This window comes from Copadichromis virginalis, linkage group LG2 (genome assembly GCF_057382275.1).
Source record: "Copadichromis virginalis isolate Kocher_CV1m ecotype Utaka linkage group LG2, C_Virginalis_male_GT1.1, whole genome shotgun sequence".
Taxonomy (NCBI): Eukaryota; Metazoa; Chordata; class Actinopteri; order Cichliformes; family Cichlidae; genus Copadichromis; species Copadichromis virginalis.
This window is the reverse complement of record NC_140619.1, coordinates 11,531,077-11,547,866: the sequence shown is the minus strand read 5'-3', so window position 1 is coordinate 11,547,866 and position 16,790 is coordinate 11,531,077. Positions and strand designations below refer to the sequence as shown.

The 16,790-nt window shown below is 41.4% G+C and overlaps 1 protein-coding gene and 1 long non-coding RNA gene across 3 annotated transcripts; one reads left to right on the top strand and one right to left on the bottom strand.

Moving 5' to 3' along the window:
• Positions 1 to 323: 323 nt before the first annotated feature.
• Positions 324 to 3,859, bottom strand: LOC146717046 (zinc finger MYM-type protein 1-like). Of its 2 annotated transcripts, XM_085471371.1 has the most exons (3): positions 1,928 to 3,859; positions 1,389 to 1,503; positions 324 to 1,182 (listed from the first exon to the last, which is right to left on the bottom strand). In XM_085471371.1, the coding sequence occupies exons 1-3, from the start codon at positions 3,454 to 3,456 to the stop codon at positions 655 to 657; spliced, it is 2,172 nt and encodes a 723-aa protein (XP_085327497.1). In that variant the 5' UTR covers positions 3,457 to 3,859; the 3' UTR covers positions 324 to 654. The 2 variants fall into 2 exon arrangements, 1 of the variants encoding a protein (XP_085327497.1); XR_014922665.1 differs by having other exon boundaries at positions 1,389 to 3,859.
• Positions 3,860 to 4,148: 289 nt separating this feature from the next.
• On the top strand, positions 4,149 to 6,833 carry LOC146717045 (uncharacterized). Its single transcript, XR_014915829.1, has 3 exons — positions 4,149 to 4,205; positions 5,892 to 5,996; positions 6,590 to 6,833. It is a non-coding gene; the product is annotated as an uncharacterized LOC146717045 (long non-coding RNA).
• The last annotated feature ends 9,957 nt before the right edge of the window (positions 6,834 to 16,790 follow it).

The following is a 16,790-nucleotide window of genomic DNA, read 5'->3' as shown; positions in this document are numbered from 1 at the left end:
TCGAAGAGACATAAAGTCAGTAAGAAAAACACCCTAAATGCATTTATAATATATTTAGAACTACAAATTAAATTTTTTTTTTTAATGTCCCAATTCCAACCCTCCTCCTTTATCCGAAATAGGCACTCCGGCGGAGTTACTTTGTGTGTGTGTCTGTGTTTAAGTAGTTTTAAGCCTAGTGATCCACAAAAAGTAACAGTAAAAGAAAAACATTTTTAGCAATAATGTTGTTAACAAACTACATTAACAATAGAAATGGACAAAGAAGAGACAAATAGCTGGTGTGCCAAAAAGCTGCAAAACATTATCAGGCAGCTGCAGTGGCGGCTCCTGAAAAAAATCTCAGGGGGGGCAATTTTTATGATATCGACTAAAATGACCCATTTAATGAGTACATCAAACAACACAATTTTAATTTAAATTTAAAATGAACAACCATATTCTGGCCATTTGTATAGATTTGTAAAAATGAACAACCATATTCTGGCCATTTGTATAGATTTGTAAAAATGAACATGAACAGATTTTTTTTTTTTTTTTTTGAATGAATGAAAAATAACTATTGAAAACAACAACTGTAAACTGATTGGGGGGGTGGGCTAAAGAGAGAAAGAGAGAGGGATGGAGAAAGAGAGTAAATATGGTTAAGGGTTCTTATTTGTACAAGAACTTTGCTCGTCTGTCTTTCTGAGTGGCAAATTTCTCGATGACCCTGGTGTTGAAATCAGGAAGTTCTTGTGTGAGTTTTTTCTCTATGGACAGCATAGCCAGAGCGTTGAGCCGATCCTGAGCCATATTGTTTCTCAGGAAAGTTTTTATCCTCTTTAAAGTAGAGAAACACCTCTCCGATTCTGATGTTGTCATTGGTGTGGTGATGAGGATGTTAAGAAGACTTACAGTTTCGGTGAATGTGTCTTGAAGGTTGTTTTCCATCAGAACCTGATAGAGCGCCAGCGCACCACTACAACTCTGAAACTCCTCGTTGTCGTAGATCAGGGACAGTTCTGTTTTAAGTCTGGCTTTGTCCAATGAGGGATAGGCTTCCACTGTGGTTTGTAGTGCTGCATCTGGAAAATTTTTGCTGTGTTGTTGGAACAAGTCTCCTTGCAACAGAGTGGCGCTGACAAGGTGCTTGGTGAAAGAAAACCTCTCCTTGGCATGGCTCATAATGGTGTCGCACACCTATCCAATAATATATAATTGGTAAGAGTTAGATTCAGTGGTAAGACTTTGGCACATGTCTCATGTTAATCATTATTCTGAAAAAAAAAACTGTCCATAACAAAACAAAACAGTCATGACCACTATATCAAATGACATCTGACAGCATCGTCATTAGATTTTATCTGATGATCCGATTTAAATCAGACCAAGCAGCTAGTGCTTACCTCCAGTGCCAAATGGTGTTGCCTGTCTTCCCCCAATGTTCTCCGTCTCTTTGTGGGTGGGTCTTGAACAGGTCCCCTGTACTCCTCATCCACAACCAGATTAGGAAGTGCCTCCCTGATCCAATACATAAGTTTCATTAATGGCTTCTGAAAACTGAATAGGGATATATTAACCAAACACAAACCAAACAAAGGTTGTGTTCTAATTACCGGGAATTACCGGATTTAATTAATAACCGGACCTGGTTTAATGGCTGGGGGAAAACCAGTGCAAGTAAATAAAGGCCCTGGCCATAATTTCAGGAAATAGCCTATGGTATAGGCTACATCAAATCATTACTGGGAATATACTTCATCAAATATACTTAATCAAATATTTTTCATAAAATTACTTCAAAGGCTGATATAAATCAAAATTATCTGAATTCCATTAAACATTTAAGTCACAGAACACAGAATATATGCAGAGAATTTGATAGAATCTATGCATAGATAATTAACATTTATTCTAGGTTACATATTTATGCTTTTATGCCTACCTGATAGCCTGCATGCGGCTGATGAATGTCTGGGTGATCCCTGCGATGGTGACAGAATCGATGTTTCTCTTCTGTAGGTGGTTATACAGCATGTCTACATGTGGCATTATCTTGTGAAACAAGGCCAGGAAAAAACAGAAAGCTTCGTCTTCCAGCATTCTCACGAAACCACCGGCATCTCTCTTTGTAGGGGCATCAAATCCTTCACTGTTACGGATGGTCTGAAAACACCTCACCAGATCGTCTTTATGTTCATACACTGTATTCACAGCACGACTGTTGAAGTTCCAACGGGTTGCCGATGCACTTGGAAGTCGGTGCGCCACCACCTCGTCAAGCACTGCAGTCCTCTTGCTCGATTTAGTAAAAAAAGAAGCGAATCCTGCTATGTCGGAAAAAAAGTGACTGATTTGAGGGATGTGGGAGGTTGCTTGTTGCATTACCAGGTTTAACTGATGGGCATAACAATGTACGTAGTGAGCGTTAGCATAAATGTCCTGTATCTTACGCTGCACTCCTCCAGTGGTACCCCTCATTACAGCGGCCCCATCGTAGGCCTGGGCGATCAACTTTCTCTCTTGTCCCTGGGGGAGGATGAAGCGCAGCCTCTCCGATAAGGCACTGGCTATTGCATCTGCACAAGCATTGGGTAGCTTGATGAATTCAAAAAAACGCTCTTGAATACGGTTTCGTTGGTCAATGTATCTTAGCACCATGACTAACTGACAGTGTGTAGAAATGTCAGTGGTTTCATCAGCTTGAATGGCTAAAAACTTCGCTGCCTTTACTTCTTCCACGATCCTTTCTCTCAGAACTGCCAACATGCAATCCAGGATCTCGTTCTGGACTGTTTTCGAGGTGCCTTTAAATACAGTAGCATTTTCAAGGTGTTGCCTCAAGTCGTGATCAATTGATGCCATCAAGTCGACTAAACCTCTAAAAATCCCTGGATTGTCTGAGGAATCACTTTCATCATGTCCCCGCATTGCTAGCTCAAAAGCACCACAAAACTTAATACAATCGATGATTTTAGATAAAATATGACGGTTTTTATCTACCTCTTCGTTGTGCCTTCTTAAAGCAATCCGATGTCCATCATCTAGCTGCGCCGCTATGCTAGTTTTCCCTAGCACAGCTAGCTTTACACTGTTGTCCATATGAACTCGTGAGCTTTCATGTTTCTTGATTCGTTCGGAGAGGTGCTTTAAGTCGGTTTGTCCAGATTGTGTCCACGTCAAATCACACTTGTCACTTTTGAACAGTATGCACGGGAAACAAAAAAGTGCATTAGCTGTTCCACAGCCTGTCAGCCACGACTTGCGCTGGAACCAACTCCGACAAAAAGTCCTGTTGTATGCTTTTGACTTCTCCTTCGTTGCCTGGGTTAGTTGAATTTCGGGCTTGTCAGGTCCCAACTCTTTAACTTGCAGTTTTTCTGCCATTGTCCTTCTGGCAAAAGGGTAGGTTAGAAGCGATCTAACCGAATTTGGGGGAGGCTGTGCCTCAACCGTTAACAATACCGCTGCCATCGTCTCTCTCTGACCTTATAGCTCACTTAGGCTACTGACTGAGGTAAAATTCTAGAACAGCAAATCTTCGCGCGTTTTCTGCAGGGGCGCAATTTTAAGCGCCCCCAAACCATTTAATTCAGCGACGCTGATAGGTCAAATATTTATTATTTTCCCCTGGCAACCATTTAATGATAGGCTATTTCGCTGCATATCAAGGGCGCTTTGACGAGCGCCCCAGAAGAAGAAAAACACCGTTTGTTGGTTGAACTTTAATGAGTCAGCTGGTGAAAATGTTAAAATACGCCTGGCTGTATATGGGCACACACATAGTAAAACTATCATTGATGAATTTTTTAAAAATATATATTTTTACTCCTCCACATTTGGGGGGGCGGAGCCCGAGCGCCCCCTATGGGCCAGCCGCCACTGGGCAGCTGGTGTTCATAGCAAGCGTCACCAGGTATCTTCAGTCCATATCGGAAGTACAAGATGGAGTTAAGGCTCTGCAAGGACATCCAATTTCTAAGTTTTCAATGATTGGAATTATGTATTTTAGTGCACTGATTTATTTTAGACAAAGAAAGATGTACATTTACCACTGCTTCTGCACTGCGTTACAGTCAAGGTGCGAGCGGCGCAACTCATGTGTGATTCATTTGCAGTTTGGACGTGTGGAGGGGGGGGGGGGACATCTCCTGCTCTGACAGCAGCTAGGGGTGACTGCTGCGTGAGGACTATCCGCTGCATGTGAGCGCTGCTTGTTGAGAGTAAGAGCGATACGTGCTTTCACGTCAAAAAGTCGTCATAAGTCTCCAATAATGCCAGCAAAAGTCAGCAGATTTGTTGCTAGTCGCTTTTTAGAAAGAAAGTCGCTAAGGGGGTCTGAAAACTCGCTAAATATAGTGACAACGTCGCTAAGTTTGGCAACACTGCAAATCCCACCCTGAGCTGGCTAATGCTAGCTGATGCTAACTTTCCCTGCTAATGGTCACCTCAACCTGAATTTTCTGCCATTAGCTCAACCTAGCATTCAGCACAGAGCATACCGCTAATGTGAAGCGGTCATAACAAAGATGAGTTTTGCCTCTTCGTATGGAAAAATGCTATCTTGAAGGAGTAAACTCGGCTAAGTCATCCAAAGTCTGGGGACTGACCATTCTAAACTCATCATCAGTTTTGTGTAATGTAGCTAACTTATCGTTAGCTGGCTAACCATCTTACATGGTAACATTATTATGATCAAAATCCTCTCAGTACAACATTGTACTGTCAACCTAAATTTCACTGAATTAAATCTGGATCATTCGTGAACCCGCAGTTGTTATTGAAGCAGTGTTAAACTCATGAGTAGCCATCAACAGGATTTCAGTGGTAGTTAAAGTACTCACTTAAAACAGCAAATTAACACTTTAAAATATTGTACTTCTCAATATTGTCAACAGCGAGGGTAATTGGCATAATAATGTTAAATAAATCTATTTAACTTTGCTATTAAACAACAGGATCTAATATATAAATAACAACGGACAAGCCCAGTTAAATACACAAGTTTATTTCATTTCTAGATCGTAGCTGAGAACTGCCTCTATGTGAAGAAGACCTCTCATTCTGCCAGTGACTCCATCTGTAGAATCAATCCATGTACAAAGCAAAGCTAAACCTAAACTAAAAGTAACTGTATATAAGGAGAATATTACTATTATATCGATATCATTATATTAGTCATATATTTTATTTACTAATTCAATTACTCTTAACATGCACTCTGTGTAAATAATGTTAGTTTGTAAGAAAAACATGAACTCTTTGTTAAAGTATATGTTGTGTAATATTCCGATTTACAGTTGTGCTATTCAAAGATATGCATGTCTGTGTACTCAGTATGCCATGAAGAAGATTATATTTAGTGGTTAATCTACTGTGTTACATTCCCTTCTCATTGTTTATTCATGAAATATAACAGCAACATTTGAAGACAGTACACAGAACAGTTTTTGTGAAGCAAATCAGAAATAGACAAATACAAAAAATAGACAAAAACTGTGTAACAGCAGTTAATATTAAAATGCTTCATGCAAAATTAAAAGGAACAGAATAAGTCAACAAAAGAGGATATGATAAGACCAATATTTGACAGAGGACGCATAGAACTCAAACTTTTTCCATATTAAATGGCGATTAATGTGCATCTGTAACATTTACATCAGCATTAAATATTGGTCTGTACCCAGAAACCAACAATGTCATCAGTTCATCCAAGAACCTCCAGTAGTGACCTTTTACATCTCTTCAACAGGAAAGAGTGAATTTATATACTGCAATATCATATTTGTTCATGTGTTCAAATTGGTTGAATCAGTGGATAAAATAAATAAGTAATGTGTAAAATACTGTGACATATCAAAACATTTGCATTTGATTAGTTTGATTAGCTAATTGTAATCTCTTTACAGCAGATTGATGAGACAACAGCAGAGCAGGAAACGTGAGCAGATACAGGAGACACGGTGTAAAAGGAGCCATCACGGAACAACAGAAAGGCTCTGAGACCAGGGCTGGTAAAGTGAACACTGTCATCATGTCCACATGCAATCAGTTTGTCTTTTAAATGATTTTCTGAGTTCACGCTGAGCCTCTTTTTAACTTAATTCCTATTAATTATTCTTTTCTCTGTTGTCTGGCTTCTTTACCTCCTGCGTGTTATCTTTCCTTGGATACCTGTCATGTGTGCATGTTTCCATTGTGTACATTATCTTTCTGCTAACAGTAATTTCCCTTTGGAATAATATAAAAGTTAATCTTAACTGGAAGCACATGATCAACGTGGGGACGGCCTCGGTGTAGCGATGCAGAAAGGTTTCCACGCTTAAAGTCAGACAGTCAGAGCATTTCCGGCCCCCAGGCAAATTCATCTGCTAAACTCTCCTCGCAATTAAGAGATGAGAAACTTCTGAAGACCTCTTCTACCTTCACTCATATCTCCCCTCCACCCGTCCCCCCTCGTCATCCCTTGCTCATCCCTTCCTCCTACCTCTGTGATGCCCTCCTATCTGTGTTTGCAGTCACACTGGGATAATTGCACACCTATAATGGAGAAATTAGTCGGCCCTGAAATGAGCTTGTCTCCCTCTCTTTCTCTCTCTGCTCTGAGAGGTCGAACGCTGCCGCTCACCTCGCTCTGCCACATCAAACCCTGACGAGCTGCAGGAGGAGGAGGAGGGATCACCGCTGCGAGGCATCCTCCACAAATCAGCTTTCACTCTGCAGCTTCCTGTCTTCCTCTTCCCTCTGCTGCTCCTGCTTCTTATTATAATATCACTTTAATGTCGCACTGCAGGTGTTTTATGACTATAAAGAAAAAAATAAAATGGAATAAAAAGCGATGCAGCGGCTGTCAGCTGAAGAAAGTGGCCTGTCCACGTTTCTTCATTAGTCCCTGGAAATGTCTTTATCAAACGTATTGATCTGGTTTTCTGGTCCTGAGATATGATCGTAGCTTTAAGAAGTGATTTTAACAGTTTGAACCCTGCAGGAATTTTTCATATTATCTTTATAATGATGACGGCTACATGCATAAAATGTACGGTGGCTTATAAAGTACTGCTATTGTACCGTGGACAGTGTTTTTGAACCTGTGGTGAAAATTTGGTACTAATACTGAAATTGTTAAAAGAATATATGAAAATATATGAAAATATGATTTCCCTTTTTTTTAAATAAACAGCCACTAAAGCTACAAGCATACAAGAAAAAACCCAAAACGCTTGAATATTAAGGAGCTAAAGAGCATTAAAATCAAATTTACTCCGATATGAATACTGGGGGGGAAACACGACCTCCGACCTGAAAAACAATCACGGTCACGTGGTATTCTTAATATGCTCTACATTTTCCTGCTCCACATTTTATTCTTCAGTTATATATGTCATTACAGCATGTTACACGGGTGCTTTTTATAATTGTATGAGTTCTAGAGGCGACTACTGCGGTCTCCTAGTGACCAAATCAATGCCAAGGAAGGTTTTTGCAGGTTGCATAGACACTTTTCAACTACAACAAGTGGTTTGCAGATATTCAGGACCAGTTTCACCTAACTGGCAACAAAAACTCACCAACCAGTCAAGGGATACATAATTTTTATCATTTTACCCACTTGACCTCACTGTCACATGTCCAAAGTGGCAGACAGCCTAATGTCACACAATTAGTAGTCAAAGGCCGTGTCCAAATTCATGGGCTGCATCCTCCCGAGGCCGCATTTGTCGGCCAATTACGACACAGCGACGCAACAAAGGCTGTCCAAATTCGTAGCCTCCGACAAATGCGGCCGACAAATGCGTCCTCCTTTTCCCCAGATTTGAAGGATGGGTCGGGTGTATCCTTCGCGGTCCACCATATCCCAGAATTCATACCATGGCCCAGCCAATTCCAGGCGGCAGCTACTTAGTTTTACTATTACTCTTATTACTCTTTCTGGGTCACAAAATAAACTTTTAACATATTTTCAGGCGAAAATGTAGCTGTGTAAACCTCAAATATCTGCTTGGTTTATCAAGACATCGCATATTTGCAAAAATACTCAGAGGTTTTCATTGACGTTTGTTACCCACCAGCTCGATAGCTAACCGGAAGGTCGAGGCTCACTACAGCTGGACTCCCAACACATTGTTTTCAGACCACCCGCGGTCTTTCGCTACTCAGGTTAAACATGATATATAAGTCACCTACATAACTTTAAAATGTTATTGTCTGGCTTTTTTTTTTTTGCCGTTTAATTTGTTCGTGAGTAAATCAGTTTGGCTAAGATTACAGCTGAATAAATGTCAAACTGATTAAACAGAAGTGTGAGATGATCGAGAATTTACGCCACTGTCCTGTTAAATTTTAGATAGCAAGGAGCAGATGGCTGAGTTTATTAAACTCCACCGAGACAGCTCCTGACGCAAATCTGAAGGCTAGACCGTCCAATTTCACAGCCGCTCACTTCCGGCCTTCGGAGGACCTGGCCCACGTAGACCGCGAAGGCCGGGTCCTCAGGAGGATGCAGCCTATGAATTTGGACACTCCCAACGTCTCAATACTGGGCCTTAGCTGAAACAAGCTGTGTTAGCTCCTCCCCCATTCCCCATTGGCTGCCTCTCATGAACATGAAGTTTGAACAGTGTGTGGGTGGGGCTTCTGTGCCTCTGATGACATCACACATATGTAAGAGTGTAAAAAACTGTGATGAGCTGAATGTTTAGAGCAGCCTGAGCTTTTGGCTCACAAGCCTTACTGTACATACACTGACCTCACAATATGAGCCTCCGCCAGTGAAACATCAGATATATGACAGGAAGTAAGAAGAAGCAGAATAGATCATCTTAAAGCTGTGTGTAATCACAAAATTCATCAATCGAGATTAAAATTAAAGATTAAGAAAAGGTAATTTTATGGCCTGATATAAAATGATCTAATTAAATTTTGTGAGTGCTGCTTTTCGCGTAATCAAAAAAGAAGAAGAAAAGAATCGATAACTGCAGATTTACATAAAGTATTCAAGTATTTTCAAAAAATATCTTGTAAATAAGTTTTAAAAAAGCCCCTTAATGTGTGTATTTAATTCTGTGTGCATCACCTGCTCTGCCATACAAACACAGCCAGAGTGATAACATGTTATTGGACTGTATGATGCATACACTGTGGCTCAGACCTGCAGATCTCTGGTCACTGAACCATCAGCAGGAAAACAGATAGCGAGCGTTCAGGATGAGGCAGCCGTCGGGATGTTTGCTGATTGAGAGCTTTAAACCGACAAAGAAAGTGTAATTGAAAAGGCGAGTTTAGCCCGACAGCCTTTTGTGATATCTTTTTAATTAAGTTTCCCTTTCTAATGTGCGATCGGCGGGAGCGATAGGAGCGGCGGCGACACGCACAAGGTTTTGTTCATTAAAATGTGGATCTTCAAGAATGTGGTGCTACTTAAAATTCATCCAGATGAGAGGGGGGAAAAAGCTGCTGTGGATACACAGCGACTCACACCGAGTCCACTTTACAGGCGCGAATACACAGAGGATAAAGCATACATGTGATCAACGTGCAGAATATTAATATCACACCTGAATACTAAGCTATTATCACAGGCTCTGCACACCATCTTATATACAAAACCCTTCTTGTAGAAGACTGAGAACTGAGAGATGCTAGAATTTAGTCAAGTCAGTCAGCAGATTTAAAAACACCAACGTGAACTTCAGATACAAAAATGTACTTGTATATTCATTCATGTGTTAAGTCTGATGGCAGTAATCGTTCAGTTACCAACAAATAACAAACTATGAGGCACTGCTCAGACTTAAAAACGGCCCCAATAGTTATGAAGGCCACGGTGGCTCAGTGGAGATATCTCATATTACTGTCACGTAGTGTATTTTGTATGATTTACTGATGAATTTCAGGAAGTCCAAAGCTTTTATTGATTTTTTTTAAGCACTACAATGTACAATGACTACAATGTTTCCATACTGTAAGGTTCATTTATGTCTATGTCAGCTGCCATGCAAATGACATCCAAGCATCCCTTCATCCATCCACCCATTTTCAGAGATGTGGGGGGCAGCAGCCTACTCCAGCTATCAAACTGAGAGAGGCGGGTACACCCCAGAAATGCCCCCAATCTGCCATACCTACTTAATTTGCAAAGATGGTCATTCTTCATAAAATTGTTACCATTTATAGTCTCACTTTAGAAATACACAAGTCACTGTAGTCTTCTCCTAATAGATCAATCGCACTAGAGAAAAGTTGGCAGTTGCCTGATGATTGCATTTGATCTTTTCACAATGGGCAACCGATTGCAAGTAGTTAGGCAAGTTACCAAGAAGTTGCAATTTCAGTACCTACGACCTCCGTGCAACCACATTTGGTGTTCTGACTCTGACTGCAGTCACTCTCAGACAAAGTTTATTTAAAGTCAAGTTAAAAACACGGATCGTCAACATGTTACAGCAACAGTGAGCTCAACTTGTTTGTGAGGCATCTCTGTCCGGTAGGTGACTCAACTCAGCTGGTTATAGTCTTACATAAAAGCAAGCCGCTTAGGTCATTTGTCATTAAATCAACATGTTGCAACAATTACATCTCTACATCACTTTGTGGAGGAATTTATCTTTCTAATCTGCGAGCTTCTGGCTGGAGTCTTAATGTAAGCAGTCAATACCAGCCAACTTGACCCCATTCAATCACAGACTGATTAACTCTGTTTTACTGGAAGTTTATTGCCATCTTCATGCAGCAGAGTCAGTCTGAAAACAGCAACTGATGATGAGTTTGAGTCTATCCACAGGATGAGAAGCTCAGTGGAGAAACGGGCCATATTTGCTTTGTTGTCAAAGGAGCTTGCAAAGAAAAGTGTCTGGACTTCTTTAAGTTGCTTGAAGACGTTTCACCTCTCATCCGAGAAGCTTCTTCAGTTCTAAGGTCAAATGGTGGAGAGTCCCAGATATAAACCTAGTGGGAGTAACCCCCCACAGAGGGACAAAAGGACCCCCTGATGATCCTCTAATCGCCTGAGCCAAGGTGTGAAACTGGGTGTGGGTCCCAATCAGCCAGAGTTTCGGGTATGTTCATTGTGAAACCTGGTCCCACCTTATCATGCGAATTCCTGAGGTCAAATGGCCCAGGATGTGAGTGGGCGTTAAGGCGTCTGGGAAGGGATCTCAAAACTGGATTATAGATGGCAGACAGTTGGTGTCGTAAACCCCCGCCTCTGTTCAAAGATGGTCACTCACAGTGGACATAGATGGCTTCTTTCACTCCTCTTTCAAACCATCTGTCCTCTCTGTCCAAAATGTGAACATTGGCATCCTCGAAAGAGTGTCCTTTATCCTTAAGATGCAGATGGACTGCTGAGTCTTGTCCTGTGGAGGTGGCTCTTCTGTGTTGTGCCATGCGCTTGTGAAGTGGCTGTTTGGTCTCTCCAATGTAGAGGTCTGGGCATTCCTCGCTGCACTGTACAGCATACACCACATTGTTAAGTCTGTGTTTTGGCGTTTTGTCTTTCGGGTGAACCAGTTTTTGTCTGAGCGTGTTGCTGGGTCTGAAATACACTGGGATGTCATGCTTGGAGAAAACTCTCCTGAGTTTTTCTGATACACCGGCTACATAGGGGATGACAATGTTGTTGCGTCTGTCCTTCTTATCCTCCCTCGCTGGTGTCTGGTCTTCTTTTCTGTGCCTCTTTGCTGACTTTAAGAACGCCCATTTAGGATAGCCGCAGGTTTTGAGTGCTTCCTTTACATGTGTGTGTTCCTTCTTTTTTCCTTCAGGCTTAGAGGGAAAATGTTCTGCCCGGTGGTGTAGGGTCCTAATTACTCCAAGTTTGTGTTCCAAAGGGTGATGGGAGTCAAAGAGGAGGTACTGGTCCGTGTGTGTGGGCTTCCGGTAAACTTCGATGTTGAATTTGCCGTTCTCTTCAATGTGCACAGCGCAGTCCAGGAAAGGCAAACAGTTGTCCTTTGTGTCTTCCCTGGTGAACTTGATGTTTTTATCCACAGCGTTAATGTGCGCAGTGAAGGATGGCTAATACTCTCTTTTCAGGTTCAGTGAGAATCCTGTCAAGCTCCTTTGACTACGATGACCTGGATGACTGAGAACCTTCACAGACCTATTTGCTTTGTTATGTATCGTCACAAACTGTGTGCAGTACGATTTATTGATATTTTAACAAAGCCTGTGTACCAACTGCCAAAGTTACAGCTTTTATATAAATACAGTGTTTCTCAAAAAAAAAAGGTACGCCTATTTCAGCTGCCAAGCAAATGTCATTGTGGATGATTTTCTAGTGCAGGACGAGAGCTGGGAAACAATTTATTTAAAAAAGAAAATGTTCTGAATCTGAATGTATCATTTTTAAGGTGAAAATGAATTTAGAGTATGTAAAACAAGAGGAAATAAGGAAAAGCAGAAGCGTTTCCTGACAATAAAGCATGCGTTTGAGGGTTATGGATGGGATTCATCTCCTAAAACCGCTATCATTACACTTACTGTTATTGAATTGTAAGCAGGTGTAGTGCTTGAGTCTTGCTAGCTTTATGTTTAGTTACACAACAAGATGCTGCCAGTTAAAAATACCAAAACGTAAAGAGTCTTCGATAGCTTTGAAGAGAGAAGATGGCGTCTGTACGTCCGTAAGAACTCTTTGTCTTCAATCAAACAGAAAAGAAGCGAGGAGAAGATGACGCTCGGCATGAAAAGAAAGCCTCGAGAGGGTTTTGAGCGGAAGCAGAAAGACCTCTCCAGTTTTTCATCATGAGTAAAGTCAGACAGTGAAAGCCCAATCAGAGCTGCAGGGTTACAGAATAAATTCAATGGAAAGAGACTCATCACAAACAACAACTTCTCCTGACAGCGCTGATTGAGAGGCACAAAGACACAAACAAGCAGCTGTTTGGGCTGCGTTCTCCCTCACTTCCTGTTTGTCTTCGCAGCTTGAAGTGTTTCTTTCCTCCAGTTAAGGTCTATTCAGCGTCTCTGGAAACTGGCGTTTTGCCTTTTGTGTCTTGTTGATGACTTTGGAGGCGAGTTAATGAAAGGCGATGCTGAAGGCAGAAAGCGAGGAGAAATAAAGACCAGTGTTGTTTTTTAAAACGCCATTACGGGCGGTGGATTACAGCTGAGGGAGGAGAGAGCGCACAGTGAAAGACGAGTCGGCTGTTTCGCTAAAGCTTTGTGTTTTAAGGCGGAATGAAGCAATGATCTCTTAAGGTTTCCCAGCATGGAAACGCAGGAGTCTCCTGGATCATTTATGCTGTCGTCTGTTTCTTTATGATGATTCACACTAAACGTGAAGTGTGGCAGTCATGTTTGTACAGGGAGTGCAGAATTATTAGGCAAGTTGTATTTTTGAGGAATAATTTTATTATTGAATAACAACCATGTTCTCAATGAACCCAAAAAACTCATTAATATCAAAGCTGAATGTTTTTGGTAGTAGTTTTTAGTTTTAGCTATTTTAGGGGGATATCTGTGTGTGCAGGTGACTATTACTGTGCATAATTATTAGGCAACTTAACAAAAAACAAATATATACCCATTTCAATTATTTATTTTTACCAGTGAAACCAATATAACATCTCCACATTCACAAATATACATTTCTGACATTCAAAAACAAAACAAAAACAAATCAGCGACCAATATAGCCACCTTTCTTTGCAAGGACACTCAAAAGCCTGCCATCCATGGATTCTGTCAGTGTTTTGATCTGTTCACCATCAACATTGCGTGCAGCAGCAACCACAGCCTCCCAGACACTGTTCAGAGAGGTGTACTGTTTTCCCTCCTTGTAAATCTCACATTTGATGATGGACCATAGGTTCTCAATGGGGTTCAGATCAGGTGAACAAGGTGGCCATGTCATTAGTTTTTCTTCTTTCATACCCTTTCTTGCCAGCCACGCTGTGGAGTACTTGGACGCGTGTGATGGAGCATTGTCCTGCATGAAAATCATGTTTTTCTTGAAGGATGCAGACTTCTTCCTGTACCACTGCTTGAAGAAGGTGTCATCCAGAAACTGGCAGTAGGACTGGGAGTTGAGCTTGACTCCATCCTCAACCCGAAAAGGCCCCACAAGCTCATCTTTGATGATACCAGCCCAAACCAGTACTCCACCTCCACCTTGCTGGCATCTGAGTCGGACTGGAGCTCTCTGCCCTTTACCAATCCAGCCACGGGCCCATCCATCTGGCCCATCAAGACTCACTCTCATTTCATCAGTCCATAAAACCTTAGAAAAACCAGTCTTGAGATATTTCTTGGCCCAGTCTTGACGTTTCAGCTTGTGTGCCCTGTTCAGTGGTGGTCGTCTTTCAGCCTTTCTTACCTTGGCCATGTCTCTGAGTATTGCACACCTTGTGCTTTTGGGCACTCCAGTGATGTTGCAGCTCTGAAATATGGCCAAACTGGTGGCAAGTGGCATCTTGGCAGCTGCACGCTTGACTTTTCTCAGTTCATGGGCAGTTATTTGGCGCCTTGGTTTTTCCACACGCTTCTTGCAACCCTGTTGACTATTTTGAATGAAACGCTTGATTGTTGGATGATCACGCTTCAGAAGCTTTGCAATTTTGAGACTGCTGCATCCCTCTGCAAGATATCTCACTATTTTTGACTTTTCTGAGCCTGTCAAGTCCTTCTTTTGACCCATTTTGCCAAAGGAAAGGAAGTTGCCTAATAATTATGCACACCTGATATAGGGTGTTGATGTCATTAGACCACACCCCTTCTCATTACAGAGATGCACATCACCTAATATGCTTAATTGGTAGTAGGCTTTCGAGCCTATACAGCTTGGAGTAAGACAACATGCATGAAGAGGATGATGTGGACAAAATACTCATTTGCCTAATAATTCTGCACTCCCTGTATAAGCGAATACTAAGAGTGACCAGAAAAAAGTATTTTCTCACACAGAAGAAAGACATAATGGCCTCAGCCCGGTCACTGTTATAGAAACTCTGTCTGGTTTGTGATGACAGCCAACTTATTGTGATTTGAAGACTTGCTTTGAAAAAGAAAAATATCCAGTCCTTGTACCTGTTGGCCTTGAGTGACCGTGAGACCTCCCTCGCTCTTTTCTCCTCGCCTTCTCTCCACTGGAGGTTTGTCTACACCGATTATTTTGCAGGACATGGCTCACACCCTGATATTTTTCTTTGTAAATGGATTTCCTGTGCAGGGGGCCTCATTGTACCTTCAGAATTTGCTTGACTGAACATTTTATAAGTTGAGGAAGAATGAAAATAACTATTGCAACTCAAAGAAAAGAACAGAAAAGCGAAGGCTGAATTCTTTCTAATGGCCAGCAGAGGTGATACTGGTTGTACAGAAGTGTATGAAAAAATGATCCCATTGCTCACTTGATCTCTGGCTTCAGTAAACGCTTGCTTGGTGAGTTTATGGTTTCAGGTCTTATTGAATAAATAATGTTCATTTTGTACATTATGATCCCAGTTAAGCCATAGAGAAGGGTAAACATGAGCATCCTTCTCAGTCAGGTCCAGCAACAAGATGGAGAAAGTGAAAATTCCTTATTTACCAATGGGTGGTGTCACAGTGGCTACATCCATCCTACAGTCTATGACACTAGAATGAAAAAGTAAGCTGCTGCCATATTAATTAAAAGTCATGCAAGTCCATCCTATGTAAATTACTATTTATATTAATTTGCATTGTTTACACTCCTGATTTTATTTAAACTCCACGCAAGTGACTCTGCTTTTACCTATATATCAAGATTAGCTGTAGTTACAAAGGTTTTGCCTTTAAAGGTAACCCAAGTATATTAATCAGGTACAAACTACCTTAATCTGCATGACGGCAGTGTGGAGGGTGGGTGTTTTAAAGGTGTCCCACCACCAAGCAGTTTGGATGGAGTTTAAAGCCGGCTTTAGTAAGTAACCCCCCCCCCCCCCTTTCAGACCATACGGTGGCTCAGGTGGTGGCCTCAGAGTTGCTCCTGATTCTGGACTCTGGAGATCAGAGGAAGTTGCCATGCCTGCCTCAGGAGGCAGCATTCATCATAGCACAGCATGCAGTGGGGTTGTTCCAAGGTTACACTGCCTGCTCCACATTGCTGATTACATAATCCTCCAGCAGGGTCAGGATCAGTTTATTATAGTACTCATTACAGTGATAAAAAAAACAAAGTGCTCTTTATATATGATATTACTGAAGTCGACACTTGGACAAGAGGTAATAATTACGAAGCATAAACAAATCAGCCATTGCTGGGCTTTGGATTTACAGACATCATCATATAGATGACAGTTTTAAAACCCATAGCATTTTTAAAAGACTAAAATCCCCTGCTCATTTACTCTCTCGCTTCCATTTGAATACACAGTTCACCAAATTTAATGAATAAAATTAAGTATGATACGGATAAGTGGAAGACACTATAAGGATGGCTGGATGGATGACACATGACAGTAAGTAATTCAATGAAAGACTTTAGAAAACTTTAAGAAATCCTGGTGAACTATTGCTAAAGACCACTTTTAAAAATTGTAATAAAGTCTGTCTCCTTGAAAGCAAAATATAAGAAGTGAGGGGTGGCACAAGACTTTTGCACAGTACTAGTATATTGTAATGACCTGGCTGGGGTTGTTAGCCAGGTGCATTCTGGGTATTGTGTTGTCTCTGTGTTTTCTATCGTTCTGCTAGTTCATATGTGTTTGATTTGCATGTTGTGTTAGTGTTATGTTAATGTAAGCCACAGTGAAGTTGATGTGTGTTCTGTGGAGGGGGGTGAATTGGCATGGTTGGCTGACACCGCGACTCTATGTGGTGGGAGCGTGATAGGGGTTCGGTGTCAG

Excerpts from the sequence above, each read along its gene's own strand:
- LOC146717046 (XM_085471371.1), bottom strand. The coding sequence starts at position 3,456 with ATGGCAGCGGTATTGTTAACGGTTGAGGCACAGCCTCCCCCAAATTCG. Across the intron at positions 1,504-1,927 it reads AGCCGCATGCAGGCTATCAG|GGAGGCACTTCCTAATCTGG; the intron begins GTAGGCATAAAA and ends GTATTGGATCAG. Across the intron at positions 1,183-1,388 it reads AACACCATTTGGCACTGGAG|GTGTGCGACACCATTATGAG; the intron begins GTAAGCACTAGC and ends ATTATTGGATAG.